At 42.7% G+C, this 18,784-nt stretch overlaps 1 protein-coding gene across 2 annotated transcripts in view; it reads left to right on the top strand.

Annotated features, from left to right (window-relative positions):
* The window catches only part of LOC128689487 (uncharacterized), a 168,658-nt gene extending 150,582 nt beyond the window's left edge, over positions 1-18,076 (top strand). For both annotated transcript variants that reach the window (XM_070086419.1, XM_070086420.1), the window contains exons 3-4: positions 12,677-12,822; positions 17,531-18,076. In XM_070086419.1, the coding sequence (XP_069942520.1) occupies positions 12,677-12,822; positions 17,531-17,977 (593 nt within the window). In that variant the 3' untranslated portion in view covers positions 17,978-18,076. The remainder of the gene's footprint in view (positions 1-12,676; positions 12,823-17,530) is intronic.
* Positions 18,077-18,784: the final 708 nt, after the last annotated feature.

Below are 18,784 nucleotides of genomic sequence, written 5' to 3'. Positions count from 1 at the left end.
TAACCTTTTATAGAGTCTTGAGGATTCTTCTGGAGAAGACCACCATTTGCGAGAAAACTCACCATTTCTGCGGGTGAGAGTTTTCGAATGTTTGCGTAGGGCAGCGCCTCAGTCATGCAAGAACCATAAAGAGAATTAAAATCCCAGTATAGCAAAAATTTACTTACTAAGTTTTTCTCATCAAAATTGGGATTAATGAACTGGTTATTGGCCTGAGCAAACGTCCTAACAGCAGTAGTGAAGCCGCCTCTTATATTAGACTGTATGATGTTATAAAGCTCCTGATCAGTAATTAATTCTAATTCCACTCCACTGGTTTTTAAGAAAGCATCATAGGCAAAGCCGGGGAGAGAAACATAGTGAACAACATCTAGATTATAGATGTTGTATAATAATCTCCTATGCAAGGTGAATATGTCAGCCAGAAGTCCTACATCACAGCTGAGATATACTAGGAGATAGTCTCCTAGAGTTTGACAAGCTGTTTTCTCCCAAACCAGATGAGCATGATCGAATTCTTCTTGGCTAATATGCTTCTTAGACAGAGAACTGTAGAAAGCTCTTTTTGGGGGTAAAGTCTTCTCTTCGAGCCTTTCTGGGGAGCTGCAATATTCATAAGGAAACACTTGTTTGCCGGTTAATAAGCATCCCCAACTTTCGGGGGGTAGATGACTTATCATCGCCTCTGTGAATTTCAAGGGTGATTTTGAAGCTATGTGCGCCTGAGCCAAACTAGCCAAACCAGCGGACAAGAAGGCTAGACTATCCAGGAAACGTAGTGCTCCTATTTCTACCTTTAGGAATTTATATCCCTGTTTCATTAAAACATTGATTGGGGCTTTAACACTTAGTTCTTTAATTATCAAAGCCATATCATATGATAGGTTATGAATAATAACAGGCAAATATTTACCTGAATTTTTCTGCCTTAAATTGCAATTATTGCAGAGTGCTCCTAAATAATTAGCCTTAGGCATTAGATGGTCATGATGCCTCACCTTTGGTTTGGTAAGAGTAAAGTCCTGATGACAGAAGTTGCACTTCTTCTGTATGGCAAAATGTATATGCTGCTCCCTGGTCATATGAAGTGGATAACAGGGAGTGTTCATCTTTATCCAATCCCATAAAGACGAAAGTCTATCATACATATGATCAATACACTGTACCCCCCGATGGACATATCTATCTATTATAGTGTTATTTCTGTCTATCACTATATAGCCATAAGCTATTGCTACGTGTCTAGCTGTTATTACCCCCTCTGGCTTACGATTATCGAGATAAGCTTCTAAATCCACAAAGGCAGTATGAGAGGGCAAGTAGCCCTTGTGAGTATTTTTGAATTTACAAACGCTTCCAGCTGGGGGAAAAATCAACTTTTGTTGGTTGTCGCATGAATTGAAATGAGTTTTTAAGTTGCAAATGTCACTATATTCACTTAAACAATTCAAGCAAAAGTGCTTATTGCGTGAATGTTTTCTGGAGAAAATTCTCATATATTTCTGGAAGTGTTTGATTAAAGCTACATGAGTCTTTCCCAACAATAACAGGGGCACTACCAGTGAATATTTATTACTACCCCTACGACATAAAGTAGCATGATAGGTCCCTTCATGAGAAGTTAAGCAATAAATAAATATTGATATTTTGTTGTCAGACTCAAGTTTGTGGATGTCACTCCACTGGACAGGGAGAGTCACTCGCGAGTAATTGACAAATTTCTGAAGGCTATCACATCTAGATAAATATCGTCTGATTTTATACCAGCCCCAGCCAAGTCTACGACAGAAAAAGGCCGCCAGACATTGAATAAAACAGCTATTTTTTACTCCTCTTGGGTTAAATATCTGATTTTTCCCTCGTAAAGATGTGGGATATTCTATATAGTCTCCTAGGTATCCACGCACTCCATTCTTGCATATTACAATATGAAAACCCTTTATATAATCTAGTATGAAGCCTGATCCCTCGCCCGATGAAATTTCAGTTTCTAATCGCGTGCTAAGGTACTCCCTCCATGACCGTAAGAGCCGAGATATATCATCTCGCGTAACTAGTTGCGCGGGAAAAGTTATATAATGCTCACGACTGTCATCCTCTCCCAGTAGCGACTGTCTGCGCAAAATAAGGCTCAGTTCGGCATAAATCCTAAGAGCATTTTCATAAAGTGCTCGTCCTGATAGAACAGTGATAAACTTCATAATATGCTGCATAAATGTTGTTGCGAAGGACTGAAGAAATAATATGGGGTCGTGTTTATGAGAGCCAGGAATTGAATATTTTATTCGACAGAAGTGATCTTGAAAGCAGTTAGACTGCTCTAAGATGTGAGGTTCCTCTGAAATGGAATCGTCTCCCATTTCAGTCTCTTCCTCATCTGAACGAAAATTTTTTTTACCTGAAGTGAACCTTCGCTTAGCAGAGGAGGGGGAACCCAAGAAAGAGTAGTAATGATCCTTGGAAGAGGAGCTGTCACTTGTGGCGGCTGGTCTCCATCCACTGGGACCGGCAATCGGCTCAACTTGCTCTTGTGGGAGTGTTACGGTCGAAGATTCATCGGAGGACACACACTGATCTGCATAATATAATTAGAGAAAGTTATTTATTATTATTTTGTTTTAGTGTCATACTAAACTAATTATAACTCGAGCAATCTTTAAAAAAATGTTACTGTTAAAGTATAAAACTGGGAGAAGCTAAGCAATCTATGGAATATATGCGGTTCTCAAAATGATTTTTATTCTTGTTAGTGAGATACTTTATAAACATATCTTAAAAATGTTTGACTGTTAATAAAAATAATTGATTAAGAAAAGAGCGCTGACCTCTTTCTTCCTGGCCCGCCCCCCGGATCATCTGCTTGGAGTATTGCCCCGCCCCAACTGTTGGAAAAAATTATTATTAGCTCAAAGACTTATTTCATTATCTGAAAATAGCAGTTTTAAGAAAACATCAATTCAGAGCAATAACCTGGTAATCTCACCTGTCACGCATCTCCTGCGATGAGCTGTGACATTCGCTACACACACTGATAGCCCGCAGAAACTACAGGGGAATGTGTGATGAGCTGCATCCTGAGGGTACAATCGCCCGCATAGGTGGCATCTGCGAGCTGGGTGACGAGCCATAGCTGTAAATACACACACACTCTCATATTCCATAAATTATTTAAATTATAGATAATATTTTAATCTCCCATAGATAGAGAAGTTTTTACCTGCTCTAATCTAAGCTGGTAACTTTCTTGAGTGAGCGGGAAGAGCACCTTTCGCCCTAGACGAAAAGGTGAGCGTATTTATAGCTCACTTTTAGGATAGCGTGCTCATAAGATGCTTAATTTTCCCCAAAGTAGAGGTACAGTTTTTCACATCAGTCTCTATTTTCACGAGAATCTTTTAAACAAAAATCCCTGCAAGTCTATATATTATAAATATAATCTAGAAAAGATTTCTTATTGTCAATAAAGTAAGAGGGATAAAATCTGGGAAGAACTCTTTTCCCGAACGAAAAAATAAGAATTTAGACCGGGCAAGTAGGGAGGATTACGTAAATTGCCATAGTCATGTGAATTTCCCATTTGTATAAAGCCGAGGCGAGGGAAAGATTAATTTATAGATTCTGTCCATCGCCAAAACTAAATATTCTTAAAAATAATAATAATAATAATAATATATTTTTCCCCAAAATAAAAATAAATAAATAGGCATCAGCTGGCAGAAAGTGGCGGAGCCTGCTTCTCTTTGTCTGTGACCTCCATTCTACCCACCGCCACCTGGCGTAGGGGCCCCCCCCCCCGCCCGAGGTAGTGAAACTGCGTAATATCCAGACGACCTTCACTGTCGGTCGGGCTTTTTTCTATGGTCTTCTGGCGGGAGAAGGACATGCTGCCATTGTTATCTTCATCTCCGGGATAAACTCCCCCCTCCCCTCTGCTTTGAACTAAAAAGAAATGTTTATATATGAGATGATTCTTCCACAAAAAGGCTCATTTGAGATGGGAAGATGGACAAGGTCTGTACCTTTACAGAGGAAGAGTTGAATATTTTCAGAGAGCCTGCAAGAATACTTGTTGCTGGTTTTAGCGGAGCAGGCAAGAGCAGTCTAGTGGAGCGTTTATGTCAGAAATATGCCGGTTCTTTCGCGAGAATAATCATTTCCAGTCTGGATGATAAAACTCACCCTTTGAAACAAATCACCTCTCTTAGTGAGAAAATCATTTTAGTGAAAGGTCTCATTAACCCGGCGGATTACCAAAATCCCCTTGAGACAGACAATAGCTCTCTCTATATAATTGATGACCTTTTTAATGAAGCAGTTAAGAGTGATATTATAGCTAATATTTTTACTAGAGGAAGACACGAGCAAATATCCGTAATTCTCATATCTCAAAATTTATTTCCACAAGGAAAATACGCTCGCACGATCACGCTTAATTGTAGTCAATATATTTTATTAAGACAACGAGATCTGTCTCAGTTGGAATGTCTCGGGCGACAAATTTATGGAAAAAATCTAGCCCCGAAATTTGTTGAGATATATCGTCACGTCACTGCGGATAAATACGGCTATCTTCTGGTTGATTTAACCGCTCCAGAGGAAATTCAATTACGAAGCTTCATTACCGGAGAGGGCAACTGTGAAACTGTATACCACTGGTAAAAACAAAAATGGCCTTAAATTCACATAAAAAGAAAATTCTAGAAAAAGTATATAGACGTCAATAGCCCCGGGGGCTTTACTGGGAATGTTAACAAACTTTTTAGAGCAGCTAGGGAGAAAAACGCCTCTATTACTTATAAAGACGTAGTAGATTATCTCTCTTCTCAGAGGGCCTATACTTTGCATAAATTGCAGCCTCTGCGATTTCCCAGACGGAAAATCATAGCCGCTGCCCCTCGCATTATACTCACCTGCGACTTGGCGGACATGACTTTATTACATTCCCACAATGGCGGCATTAAATATATTTTGTTATGCATAGATGTCTTTTCAAGGTTAATGAAGGCGGTAGGACTAGTCAGAAAAAACTCAAAAAGCGTCTTGTCAGCCTTACGAAATATTATAGAAAGCCCCACCTTCCGTGGAATTTCGAGATTACACACGGACAGAGGGACCGAGTTTTATAATCGTCCTCTTCTGAATTACCTAAAAAAAAAAAATATTAAATTATACAGTACCTTCTCGGACACTAAGGCTGCAATAGTGGAACGAGCTATTCGCACGCTTAAGCATAGAATCTACCGCTATATGACTTTAACAAATTCTTTAAAATATATAGAGGTATTACCAGCCATAGTAGAAACTTACAACTCAACTCCTCACACCTCTCTCAAGAAAGGTCAAACTCCACAACAAGTGCATTCTCTGAGTCTTCCTCGAGACATTCGTCGGCAGTTTGGGCTTATGTATTTAAATGCCCGTCCTCATCAGCCTCGTACTAGTCCACGACTGACTCCTGGAGCGCATGTGCGGATAACTAGCCACCGGGGGATATTTCACAAGAGTTATTGGCCTCAAAACACCGAAGAAATTTTTAAAATCCAATCGGTTGATAATTCGCAAGTAATCCCCACATATTCTCTTATCGACCTGAGCGGGGAAAAAATACTCGGGCAATTTTACGCTCAGGAATTAATAGAAACATCTCTACCTGAATTTTTTCCCATTAAAATATTGAGACGGAGAAGAAAAACTGACGGCAGTAGAGAATATCTGGTGAGCTGGGTGGGTTATCCCCGAAGTGCAGATAGCTGGGTGCACGAGAAGGACATGCAAAATGTCAGACAGGGGTAAGCCCCTAGCAGTGCAACACAGAGTTATTAATTTTATTAAACAAACTTCCAGCTAAAGCTCGCAATCGTATTATTAAGGAATTAAAAAAAAAAGAAATTAATTGCATATCTGAGTTATTTACTAATTTTCTTAAGAAAAATCTAACAGTAGAACCGACTATTTTGAGCAAATTAAAGAAGTTTAGAGGAGACATTCTCACCGTTGCCCGTAAACGAACTCCACTTTATAAAAAAAAAAATATTCTTCTTTCGAAGCGTGGAGGAGCCATCTTAACTACACTCTTACCTCTGGTCATCTCGCTGATTAGTAGTTTTATAAAGTAAAAAATAATCGAAATGGTGGTAAAGGAATTTTGTCTCATCCCTCGGCTAACCGCCGAAAAATATATTTTTAAAAATGGAACAAATATCTTACCCACTCCTAAGCGCGAATCTCCTTTTCCCCGCCTTCGCAGAAGCACTGCAACCACCACTATGGTGCGTAGGAAGGAATCTTAACTACACTCTTACCTCTGGTCAGCGTTGGAGGAGGTCAGCGTGGACCTGGTCCAGCGTAGGAGCCATCTTAACTACACTCTTACCTCTGTCAGCGTGGAGGAGCCATCTTAACTACACTCTTACCTCTGGTCAGCGTGGAGGAGCCATCTTAACTACACTCTTACCTCTGGTCAGCGTCTTTGTTGAGAGCTCTTAACTACACTCTTACCTCTGGTCAGCGTGGAGTCTTAACTACACTCTTACCTCTGGTCAAAGCCATCTTAACTACACAAATCTTAAGCTCGCTCGGTCAGCGTGGAGGAGCCATCTTAACTACACTCCTCTCGAGAGTGAAAGTGAAACCAGCCCAAAGCAAGGATGAGAAGGTCAGCACCTGCCCCAGCGTAGCAACTCGCCCTCATAAGGGTAATTGCCGCTTCGAGCTACCACCTCCCACGAGCGGGCACCCACCCGAGCTCTTTGTTGAGACTGGTGAGTCCCCCATAAAAAAAAAACAAATAAGCTCGCTCGCTGTAATGGCGCCCGCGGCGGTGGCGGGCGCGTCGGTGGCGGTGGTGGCGGCAGTGGCGGCGGCCGCGGCTGCGGCGGCTGCAGTGGCGGGCGCGCCCGCGGTAGTTGCCGCGACGAGTCTAAGAGTAAAAAAAAAAATCCGAAACAGAAAATAATAATAGGCAATAATAAACTCCCGCCGGAAATACTTTTATCTTTAATATCAAGAAAAAACAACAGTCTTTCTCTCTCGCCTGAGGACTCTTCCCCAAATTTAAATGAAATAATTGATCTGTATTTCACGAGAGAAGAATTGCCATACGCGAAATCCATGCTGAATCTTTTCAAGAATAATTCTTTTATTCGGTGGGATAAGAGGTATTTTATTCCCTCCATACCATAATTTAAACATCTTACAAATCATTAAATCTTTGACAAGCAGTCGAGCGTACATCGATAAAAAACTTTTGCCCGTTGTAGGGGAATTAGTGAGCCTTATTAGATTAGAGCCAAGATTTATAAAAAATCACAAGGCGAGAAAACAATTATTAGGCGGTTTTTATGTTAAAAAGACCGCGGAAAAAAAGCCGCTCTGGCTAGCCTATTGAAATTTAAGCTTTCATAAAGTCGAGAGAAGAGCTTTGCCCGCTTTAGTAAATACCGGGACAGGATAGAGACAAGAAGTTCCTTCTCGAAGTGCTATTCATAAAAAAAAAAAATGGACCAGCCATCAGTTGATTATCCCGAGAGAATTAATCTCCCGTTGAATGAAGAAGGAGAAAAGGACCCCAGTTTGTCGATATTATTACATCAATTAACGTCAAGACGAAAGATTTATCAGCAAGTGTGTTACAAAGCTCGTGTGATACAAAGTTTATGGCAAACCTACGAATCCTTCAAAGTCAATTGCCCGATGACCAGATTTACTAAGACTTTTGATGAAATTGAAAAATTATATGACAATTTTAATCAGAAAGAACTGACGGCTGAAATCAGACGCTTAGAATATGCTACGCATGATTTCCGGGATATGATAGAAGCTTTTGAAGGGGCCCAAAGCTTGTATAAGCACCTTAGACGAATGTCGACCTAGAGAGGCCCCCAAACCCCTACCAACCCACCCGCAGGAGTGGGAGGCTACAGCAGCGCGGTATTTAAACCCCGCCGCCGACGTACCGATAAACATTATCCGTCTCACTCCCTCAGCGAGGACTCTAAGGAACCCAACTGTTGACGAGAATGGAATATAAATTTCCAGTAATTGTCGGGGGAATAACGGGCGAAGAATTCCTGGAATATGGGGATTGTATCGTGTATCCCCACAACGCTACTTCTGCTCGTCCCTACGAGCCGGCTCTTTCACTCTGGGAAAAATATCCTTTTTCCAAAATTGAGCGAAAATCGCTAATCCTGGTGAACCGTGCCATAGCTGCAGATCGGGGCACACCCGGGGAAATTGTCCTAAAATCACCCCCACCATGCACCAACACCCTCGACGACAGGCCAGAGGATTTTTTAAGACCACAACTTGCAGCACTAATATGCCAGTTCTCAGCGGGTCCTTGTCTTGAAAAGAATGAAATTGCGCAACAGCAATTAGAGCGTAGTCTCGACACGCATTATGTACGCGGTTTGAGCAAGGACACGCAACAGAATCGACGAATTTGGTTTAAATTATGTCTGGTGTCCCTGGGATGGGCGGTGATAGCCAATGGCAACATCAAACGGGTAATTTTACCCCAGTACATTGGCATGAGCAGAAAACAGGCCGATGAATGGCACACTGAATATCTCCCTCTCATTAACATATTTCAAGACATATTACTGAAACGGGAAATTCAGACATGCTTGCTCGTACCGTCAGTGAGCCCATACTTGGCAGTACCTAAAATCATCCTAGATGAGGTGGAAATTGAACGCGGCGCCTCCCCCGAAGCTCTAGAACGGGAAATACTACAGCTGTCTGTGGAGAAGCAAGGCACTGGCAGCATCAGCGGTGGCAGCAGTGCCGGTGGCGGCAGCGGCAACAGCAGCAGCAGCAGCGGCAGTGGCGGTGTCAACGGTGCTGACGTCGGACCAGCCGGTGGGATTGGAACTAAACGAGACAGTGGCATGCGTGAAATGGACATGCCTGATGGAGTCGAGGTCACTTCACGCGGAAAACGCAAACGACAGCACGATGATGTGGATATTTTATTCCTAAATGCTGTAACTAATAAAAAAATAAAAATGTAAAGTCTTCAAACTAAAGTTTTTTTAAGCCTTTAAAAAATATATATAATGGTCTATATTTTGTATTTGCCTCATACTGTCTCTGTCCCTCAACATGGACAGAGGGGGTCCGGGGAAATATATCTATTTGAGCAGTTCAGAAAATATTGACATTTTCGACAATACAGCTTCGGCCTTTCAAAATATAATTACTGCAACGCCTTTAAATCCATCCTTGAACTACGAAATAGCCTTGCTTAATGTTTTGTATCCCAAAAAATTCAATGTTCTAACAAGAGACGATGCCGAATGCGGTATTGACATTATACAAAATCACATTACTGAAACAGGAATAAGTACAGAAGCAATAGTCCACCACTTTCTACCAAAAAATGATGTGTTATCGACAGATGCCAGCCATATTATTGAAGAAATTAATCGACAGCTAACAGCAGATTTAAAAAAAGCCTTTAGAGATAATTATTCGGCACATTTCCCGAAAGGGAAAATACTCAATTATGATGTCGGAATTGGGAGGGTTTTAGTTTCGACGAGATCGCGAACCTTTACGGGAAAAAACAATGCTGCCACTTTATTTAAAGCTCAATTTAAACCGAGAATAGCTCGGGTGCTTGGGCTTAGCAGCGCTGAAAAATATTATTTATTTCGTAGTGACGTGCCCGAGGGGACCTCCTTCCCCAAGCAGATTGCCCCATTCAAACCTGATCCCACTGCCGGAGTTGATTATGTTTTAATATATAGTGATATTGTGGAACCGCAAATATACGGCAGTCAGTTAGTCAATATTCTGGATGCTTTCGCCTTTCAGGAGAGTTATTCAAAAGGTGCTCATCCCATGATGTACAAACCTCTATGCGTAACTAAATTAGATAAAATAGCTATCAAAATGACAGATCAGTTTGGTCGTAATCTGTCTTTTGAAAGCGGTCATTCCACTACCGTAGTGTTACATGTAAGACCGATAAATAAATAGAACCAACTCTGCGTAAAAATGGTTATTGTTTCTCTAACCGCCAAACATGCGTGTACCCTTTCAAGTGCCCTCTGAGCAGGAATTTCGGAGTTTATTCTCCCTAAAACCCTCCCATGTGGGAGCTGGTCTGGGGGATATACAAACTTTTCACGCGCCATACAGAGTCCGAGGTGGGGGATTTTTTTCGGCTTTAGCGGGTCTAGCTAAAAGAGCTTTACCTTTTCTTTTCAGAGTGGCTGCGCCAAGTGCAGTAGAATTTGGAACTAAAATGCTCGATGATTATCAGTCTGGAAAAACAGACATGAAAGCTGCTCTTAAATCTCACGGGATAGATGCTTTAAAAGGAGTTGCAAAGAAAGTTATTACAGGTGGCAGAGTAAACAGGGTGGCTAAGCGACGGCTGAATAATAAATGCAAGTTAAATAAACGCCGACGAAGCCAAGTTGCTTATAAAACGGATGTATTCTCTCTCGTATAAACAGTTGCTTATTAGCCATGGCGGGTGTCGGGGCTGAAAACAGCGGACTCAAAGTCCCGTTAAATGATTATTCTTCAAGCGTCATTAATCAATTCCCGCGACCGCATAGACTGAGACAAGTTGAGAGTTCCATAGCTCGCACTCAGAGTTTTGATACTCTACCAGTAAACCTTCCTCTCTCTCAAAAACTAAAAGATAATTTTCTAGAATTTAGAATTCCTGGAGTTCCCGGAGCATTTCTAGATTTAGGCAAAATAGTTATAGAATTTAGAGTGACTCTAACAGAGGCTGATGGGCAAAGTCCACTAGGGGAAACAAGCAACATCGCTCTCGTAAATGGATTTTCCAACACGTTATTTAAAAGTGTCCAGTGTTTCCTGGGCGAGCAAATAACGGAAACAAATTCTAGTTTTAATTACTGGTCATTCATTAAACTCTGCAGCTCAGTAAAACGAAGCCAGTTATCGAGTATCGCCCGACTGGGGTATCTCTTGCCCGACTTTAAAGGAGAAGGTATAACTAAATTGTTCGATACAGCCTATTTCGCCCGCACATCGGCAAAAGAACCACAGATACTGACAAAGAATGATAAAGAACAGGGCATAACTCTGTGTTTTCCCTTGGCTCTGGACATATCCACTCTGGACCAATATCTGCTTGACAATATCGATTTAAAAATTAGGCTGGAATTATCCCCTCAAGCGTGGACTCTGAAAACAGACGATGATGCCAGCACATACCAGCTCCATATTAATTACGCTAAGCTATGGCTTAATAGGGTATACCCATATACATCAGCTTATATGGCCTTGAACAAGTCTCTAGCCTTAGACGCAAAGCCGATAATATATACTTTTAATTGCACTCTAAGTAAAAATTATGTGCTAGGTCACAATCAAACGAGCCTCCTAATAGATCAGCCATGGGGTCATGTAATTCCCGCCAAAATTTTCATGGTAATTTTGCCCATGACAGCCTATGCAGGAAAACATAAGGAGAATGGTCTATATTTTGAGCATGGGGATCTAGCCAGTTTATCTGTATGTATTAATAATAATACAGTTTATCACATAAGCAGTGATTTCCCCCATCATTATAGTAAATTATATTATGAAGCAATTAACTCTCTGGGCATTGAGGAAGAAAATTTAATTCTCTATGAATCATTCGCCTCCGGGCGAACCATCAATATTTTAAATTTAACAGACAGCCAAGTGGAAGACGCTCTCCCGATTGAAAAATCTGGTAACAGTTCTCTAAGCCCGCCCCTCATAATAAGGTAGTTTTATTATTTGCTCAGACCACTGGTGTTTTATCCATCGACCAGAATAGATCTGTTCATTGTGATGTGCGAGCATAAATAAAAAATGAATTGCGCAGAAATAAATAATAGTTTAATTCCCGCCCTAGGAAATAAAGTCACATATATTGGCTGTTTCACTATAGACGCTCTACAGCAAATAAGATTAGATGACTATCCCTCAGACAGGCCCATAGTGCTTGTAAGTAATATTCTTCCTTCGTACAGTTCAAAAGTAATGGGTCATTTTTTTTCTCTTCTCTTGGACAAGAAAAATAGTCTATCCTTCTTCTTTGACAGTTACGGGAAAAAACCAGAGAATTATGGCATAAATTTAAAAAAATTTTTTAAACTAAATAAAATTAAATATTTATATCGTTTATCCGGCAGAACACAAAGTGATTTTTCACTCACTTGCGGTCTATATGTTATGATGTTTATTCATAAAGCAAGCCTTGTGGGATTAGAAAGAGCTTTATATTTTTTTAAAAAAAATTTCTCGGAAAAATCGCTTTTTATCAATGACAGATTAGTGATAGCATATGCTAGAGAGAATTTTAAAATGTTACCTCCTTGTGAAAATACATTTTGCCTAAGTAGTCAAGGTTATATTTGTGCTTCCCTCTGTGAGGAAGGTCACCTCTGACGAGAGTATCCCCCAAATACCCCTCCTGGCTGGTAAGGCCCTCTCTGAGCTGTATATAAGAGCCCGCTGAAGCTGTCTTCCCCGCAAAAGATAGAGGCTGACCTCTCCATAGCCTTTTACTCTCATCATGGTGAAGGAAGCAGACATTCTCGATTCTGGTAAGCGAGACATTTATTTTGCTAAAACTTCTCTTTGAATATTAACGAAACAAACGAGCGCAAGAGACTTATAATAATTTTAAAGTTGAGTCTCCTTTTTTCTTCAACAGTTTTCACTGGGCCAGTCAGAATTTGTAAAGTTTTGATTTTATCGGCTGGTAGATTGGAAGGGAAGGAACACGCCGGCATCAAACTCCTAAAGCGGTGTCATTGTGATGATAGCAGGAAACGCAAACATAGACTTCCTCAGGAAAGGGTATGTCTTTTTTTTTTTTTTTTTTTTTTTTTTTTTTTTTTACACATGGTTTGACAAGGTTAAGGATCCCTAGATTTATTGACAAGCTATTTACAGGTTAAGGATTCCTAACTTTATTGACAAGCTAAGAGCTGTTACCTACATCAGCTCATTTGAAAGCATTTTTATTGTTATGAGACATACAAGTAGGGAACAGGATGAAGTTGGAGCCATCTGTGGGCCAGCATTTTCATTTGATCAACTGACGTTATCTCGTTGACATCATTATGCTGAACGAATGTGTTCCATACTCGAGTCATCCTGGGTATGTATGATCTCAGATGGAGTGATGTTCTGGAGAAGGGTACAGCCAGAGTGAAGTTGCTGCTTTCTGCCCGTCTTGTGGCATAAAAGCTTGTTTCGCGCTGTCCTCGAAGTGGATCCAAGTGTGGTATTTTGACAATATTGGCCTTGTACATAACAGTAAGGCCACCCACATCCCTCCTATGTTGAAGGCTCTGCTGAAATGACAGATCCATCCAGGATGGGTCCAGGCGAGAGATGAGACGTCTTGCTCTGTTCTCTACTCTGTCAAGCAGTCGCAGATGAGAGGGGGGACAGGCAAACCAAGAAAGTGGAGCATACTCAAGGTGTGAGCGTACTTGTGCCTCGTACAGTATCTTGCAACCCCTACTGTCAAGCAGATGCGAGATACGGCGAAGTGCTGTAAGCTTCCTGGCTGCCTTGTTTGCAAGATTTACAACATGGTTCTTCATGGTTAGTTTGGAGTCAAATTTCACCCCAAGGATATCAACTTCTTCTCCAGGTGCCAACATCCTCCCATTCATCCTTACTACTGCACCAGCATTACCATCATGGTGCCTAGAGACGATCATCATTTGCGTTTTCTCAGGTGCAAATGTTACTTGCCATCTATTTCCCCAAGCTGATATAGCTCTCAGCTGGTGATTGATGTAGCTTAGAGCAGCTGGCATTTCTTCTCTTGGATAAGTGAATGTCAGTGTACAGTCGTCTGCATATGCATGTGATTCTGGGATGAGATGAAGAAGGTCGTTGAAGTAGACATTCCATAACAGTGGACCCAGCACACTTCCTTGTGGAACGCTTGCCCCAATAGGATGTCTTGCTGATTCCGTTCCATTGAGGACTACACTTAGAGATCTACCATGAAGGTAATCACTGAGGAGACATAGCGTAGAGCCTGCAATTCCCAGTGCTTGAAGTTTTGCTAAGAGGCCCTGGTGCCACACCCGGTCGAAAGCGCCAGAAATGTCCAGTGCTACCACACAGCTGACTTTGGATTCATCCAGTGACTGGTGCCACTTAGTGGAGAGGTTTAACAACAGATCAGCAGCAGAGTAACCTTTCCTGAAGCCATATTGACGATCACAAAGTAGTGAGTGGTAGTCAAAAAAATCTGTCATTTGTCTTGAGATTATTGTCTCAAGGATCTTACCAGTGATTGACAGGAGTGACACTGGTCTGTAGTTGCTGATTTCTGCTCTGCTCTTCTTTTTGTGAACAGGGACTACATTTGCCTCTTTCCATGGAGAGGGCCATTTGCACTGTACTAGGCAGTGCTGAAAGATGCGAGTTAGAGGTGCTGCTAGCTGGTCTGCACATCTTCTCAACAATCTTGGGCTCAACTTGTCTGGGCCCACAGCCTTTTCTTGGTCAAGTGATTTAAGAAGGAAATGCACCTCCTCCTGCCTTATTGTCACCCCTGACAGTTTTGATACAGTTCTTGCAGCTAGCCAAGGAGGGTCCCTTGCTGGATCAGGAACTTGCATTTTGGTAGCAAAGTGTTCAGCAAAGAGGTCCGCTTTCTCTTGACTACTAGTAGAGGTGGTCCCATCCTGTCGATTTAGAGGTGGAATAAGTTCATCAGGCAGATAACCTTGTCTGTCCTTGACCAGGGACCACCAGGTTTTGGAGCCTACCCTACCTGATGCTAACTTTCTTTTAGTGTCCAACTCCCATTTAGCAATGGCCCACTTTTGAACATCACCCATATGCCTACAGGCTTGCATGTGCAAGTTCCTGTTATAGGTGGTAGGATGTCTCTTATACCTTCGCCATGCTTTGTACTTAGCAGTAGCAGCCTCTCTACAACGAAAGCCAAACCAAGGCTGATCTGTAGGCTTTGTCACATATTGCCGGTGAGGAATGTGTTCTTGTTGCAGATTAAGGATGTGTCCAGTGAAGGCTTTCACTTGGTTGTCAACATCCCCCTGGAGAAGAGCATTCCAGTCGGTGGTGGCGAGCTCAGAGCAAAGGGCTGGCCAATTACCTCTTTCCCATAGCCAGGTTGTGCGTGTGGACTCCTCACCTCGTTCTGTTGGGATCTTAAGTGTGGTAAAAACAGCCTTGTGGTCAGACGATCCAACGTACCCGAGGGGTTGACAAGTGACTATGCCTTCTGCCAGATCACTCACTACTGGGTCAAGGGAGGAGCCAGAGATATGAGTAGGGAAATCAACAAAGTTTCTCATGTCAAACACTGCAAGAAGGTCATCAAAGTCCCTCTGTATAAGGTGCTGGTTGAGGTCACCAACAATTATAATATGTTGACAGTTGTGTTGTAGCAGAAGGGAGTCAATATTTTCCATTAGGAAGTTGATAGGGTCTGCATGTTGCCACTGAGGTCTGTACATTGCACATGCTAGTACAGAGGTACTAGTGTTTATACAGAGCTTGAAGAACATCATTTCAAGATGTGTAGGGGTGGCAACATCTATGTGCTGGGCATGAACACTTTTAGAGAAGCACACAGCAACACCACCTCCTTGCCCTTGCCTGTCTCTTCTCATCCATGAGGTGTAGCCAGCAATTCTTGCAAAATTTTCTGGAGTCCTGTCATCCAAAAATGTTTCAACAACAGCTATCATGTCGGGACGTCGAGTGTTCACAAAGCTATGTGTGAGCTCTCCAACATTAGTAATGAAACCTCTAATGTTGGCCGACAGGATGCTGATAGACTGGCTCCTCATGATGAAGTGGTCAGCTTGAGGTGGTGGGTGTGTAGGGAATGTAAGGTGCCTGCCCTTGAGAGAGGTAGGGTACTGAGGCAGCTGCAGGGATGTAGGTCTGTGGTCTTGTATAAGGCCCAATCCCACCTGCTGGGCTGGGATAGGAGTAGCTGAGTGAGTGACGTGTGAGAGTGTTTACCAATTCAGAGATCCTGCTGGTTTGTTCTGAGAACAGGTCTCTAAACAGGTGGCCCTGTCTGTCAAGTTCCTTTTTCTTCCGACACTGGTCCTCCTTATGTCCTTTCTTGTAGCAGTAGTTACACCTGGTATCTCGCAGGCAGTTGTTGGCAGAGTGCCCCTTCCGGTGACAGCGAGAGCACAGCCTAGGTGCCTGGGAGGGTGGACTAGGATTTGTTGTACCTCCTGTGTTTCGCAGATTTGTCCTCGGATTCTGCCGCTGGAACTGTGTTAGTGGAGGGTGAGACGGCTGTAGATGTCTTCCTCCACCACGTCCTCCTCCACGTCCTCTACCCCGCCCTCTACCAGTTCTGACAGATGTGTCCCTGCTGTTCGTACTTCGGCGCAGCAGGTGATCAGGTGCAGTGATAGTTCCCTGATCACTAACTGCACCGTTCTCTGGTGGAGAAACTCCTGGCTCAGAGCTTGCTGTCGAAGCACTACTACCAGATTCTAGAATAGTATCGGCAGGTGTGCTGACAGGTGTAGGATCAGAGATGGTATGTGCACTGTCAAGTAGACTGGCAGTGGCTGAAGCAGAGATGTCAGGTGTAGGAGAATTAACAGATCCAAGCTTCCCACGTTGCTGGGAAGAGGATTTGTTCCCTCTGTGGTGGTCAGAGGAATTGTGTTAGAATTCCCAAAGGTAGTGTTTTGAACTCTGTCAGTCTGTGGGACCTTAGCGATGACAGAATTCCACCAGATGTTTACCCCTGAGTTAAGCTCAGTGTGGGACTTCCAGTCTTTGTCAATAGTGTCGCCATCAGCTGAGCAGCTTACGTCACTTAATGTAGGCTTGCACTGACCTTCTACAATAGCTTGTAGGTTATCTAATGATTTGAGGAGCTCATGAAGTGCTTCCCTGTGATGGATTATCTTAGCTGCAACTTTACAACACAGCCCAAGAGGGCAGTCTTGATCTTTGGACAGGAGTCCCTGAGGTAGGACTTCTGAACCCTCCTCCTGTAGCTCCAGGCTTGTATCCACATATACCACAGGATTATGGATATCCTTAAATTTTCTGAAATTTTCAACCTGGCTGCAACAAAATTCTTCTTCTGGAGTGCAATCTGTGTGGCAGTAGTTGGAACAAGTAGGCTCCTTACATCCAAGAAGATCCTTGTCCCTTGTGGTATACCCACAAACACTGCAGTATCTACTGGGACAATAGCCAGATAGCGTAGATAATCTTGCTATTTTGCGGTGTGAAGTCATCCCAGAGGAGGCTTAGGTTTGAAGTTCACAGGAGAGAGAGAGGGTGGGTGGTGATGTCGTGGGTGGGGTGGAGGGTGGGTGGGTGGGGGTGTTTATAGCCGGTGGGTAGTGAGGGCGGGCGGCAGTGGGCCACTAGCTGGAAGTGTTGCCTTCTCACTATTACTTAATAAACACTGTTTATGCTGTCCACTTTTCCACTAAAGGAAGATGTTTCCCTCTGGTAGATTAGAGACGAGTCCCACTCCTTTATTTGAAAGTGATAAATATGTTCTCTTTATGACTTACAGCCTGTGGAAGATGGGATCAGTTCATCTGATATAGAGGAGCCTATGAAGAAAGAACCAGATCTCGACAACGATGAAACGCAGAGCCTTCCCTCATGTCAGTCTGATGACCTCGTTGTGGACCTCTCTACGCTCGCTACTGCTCAATCTGATGACTCTGTTGAGGTCACTGCCGCAGCAGGTGCTGAACAAACTGGCGACCTTGAAGCGCACCCTGACAGCCAGTCGGAGAAGGAAGGGAAAACCCCCGACGTGAGAGTAAATGCTGGAGATGGAGTAAAGCCAGCAGATGGAGTAAAGACAGCAGATGGAGTAAAGACAGCAGATGGAGTAAAGACAGCAGATGGAGTAAAGGCAGATGATGATGTACCTGAAAAGGAAATCATTTTCGAGCGGGAGGTTATCAATCTTACAGAAAGTGAACAGGAGGAGCGCAGTCATTCAGTCTAACCAGTAAAACTCGCACAGTTTCGCCCCTTTGCTCGCGCTAAAAAAACTTTGCACAGCTTTTTGCCCTTTTGTATGTGAATTAATAAAAATATTGTCAAACTCTGATTTTTATTTACATATAACTATATATTACTATCTTCTCTAGTCTAAACATACATATATATATATATATATATATATATATATATATATATATTTTTTTTATTATTATCACACCGGCCGATTCCCACCAAGGCAGGGTGGCCCGAAAAAGAAAAACTTTCACCATCATTCACTCCATCACTGTCTTGCCAGAAGGGTGCTTTACACTACAGTTTTTAAACTGCAACATTAACACCCCTCCTTCAGAGTGCAGGCACTGTACTTCCCATCTCCAGGACTCAAGTCCGGCCTGCCGGTTTCCCTGAATCCCTTCATAAATGTTACTTTGCTCACACTCCAACAGCACGTCAAGTATTAAAAACCATTTGTCTCCATTCACTCCTATCAAACACGCTCACGCATGCCTGCTGGAAGTCCAAGCCCCTCGCACACAAAACCTCCTTTACCCCCTCCCTCCAACCCTTCCTAGGCCGACCCCTACCCCGCCTTCCTTCCACTACAGACTGATACACTCTTGAAGTCATTCTGTTTCGCTCCATTCTCTCTACATGTCCGAACCACCTCAACAACCCTTCCTCAGCCCTCTGGACAACAGTTTTGGTAATCCCGCACCTCCTCCTAACTTCCAAACTACGAATTCTCTGCATTATATTCACACCACACATTGCCCTCAGACATGACATCTCCACTGCCTCCAGCCTTCTC

The sequence above is a fragment of the Cherax quadricarinatus genome, chromosome 18, assembly GCF_038502225.1.
Source record: "Cherax quadricarinatus isolate ZL_2023a chromosome 18, ASM3850222v1, whole genome shotgun sequence".
Lineage (NCBI taxonomy): Eukaryota > Metazoa > Arthropoda > Malacostraca > Decapoda > Parastacidae > Cherax > Cherax quadricarinatus.
The sequence above is the reverse complement of the archived record's forward strand: the minus strand, read 5'-3'. Positions and strand labels throughout refer to the sequence as shown.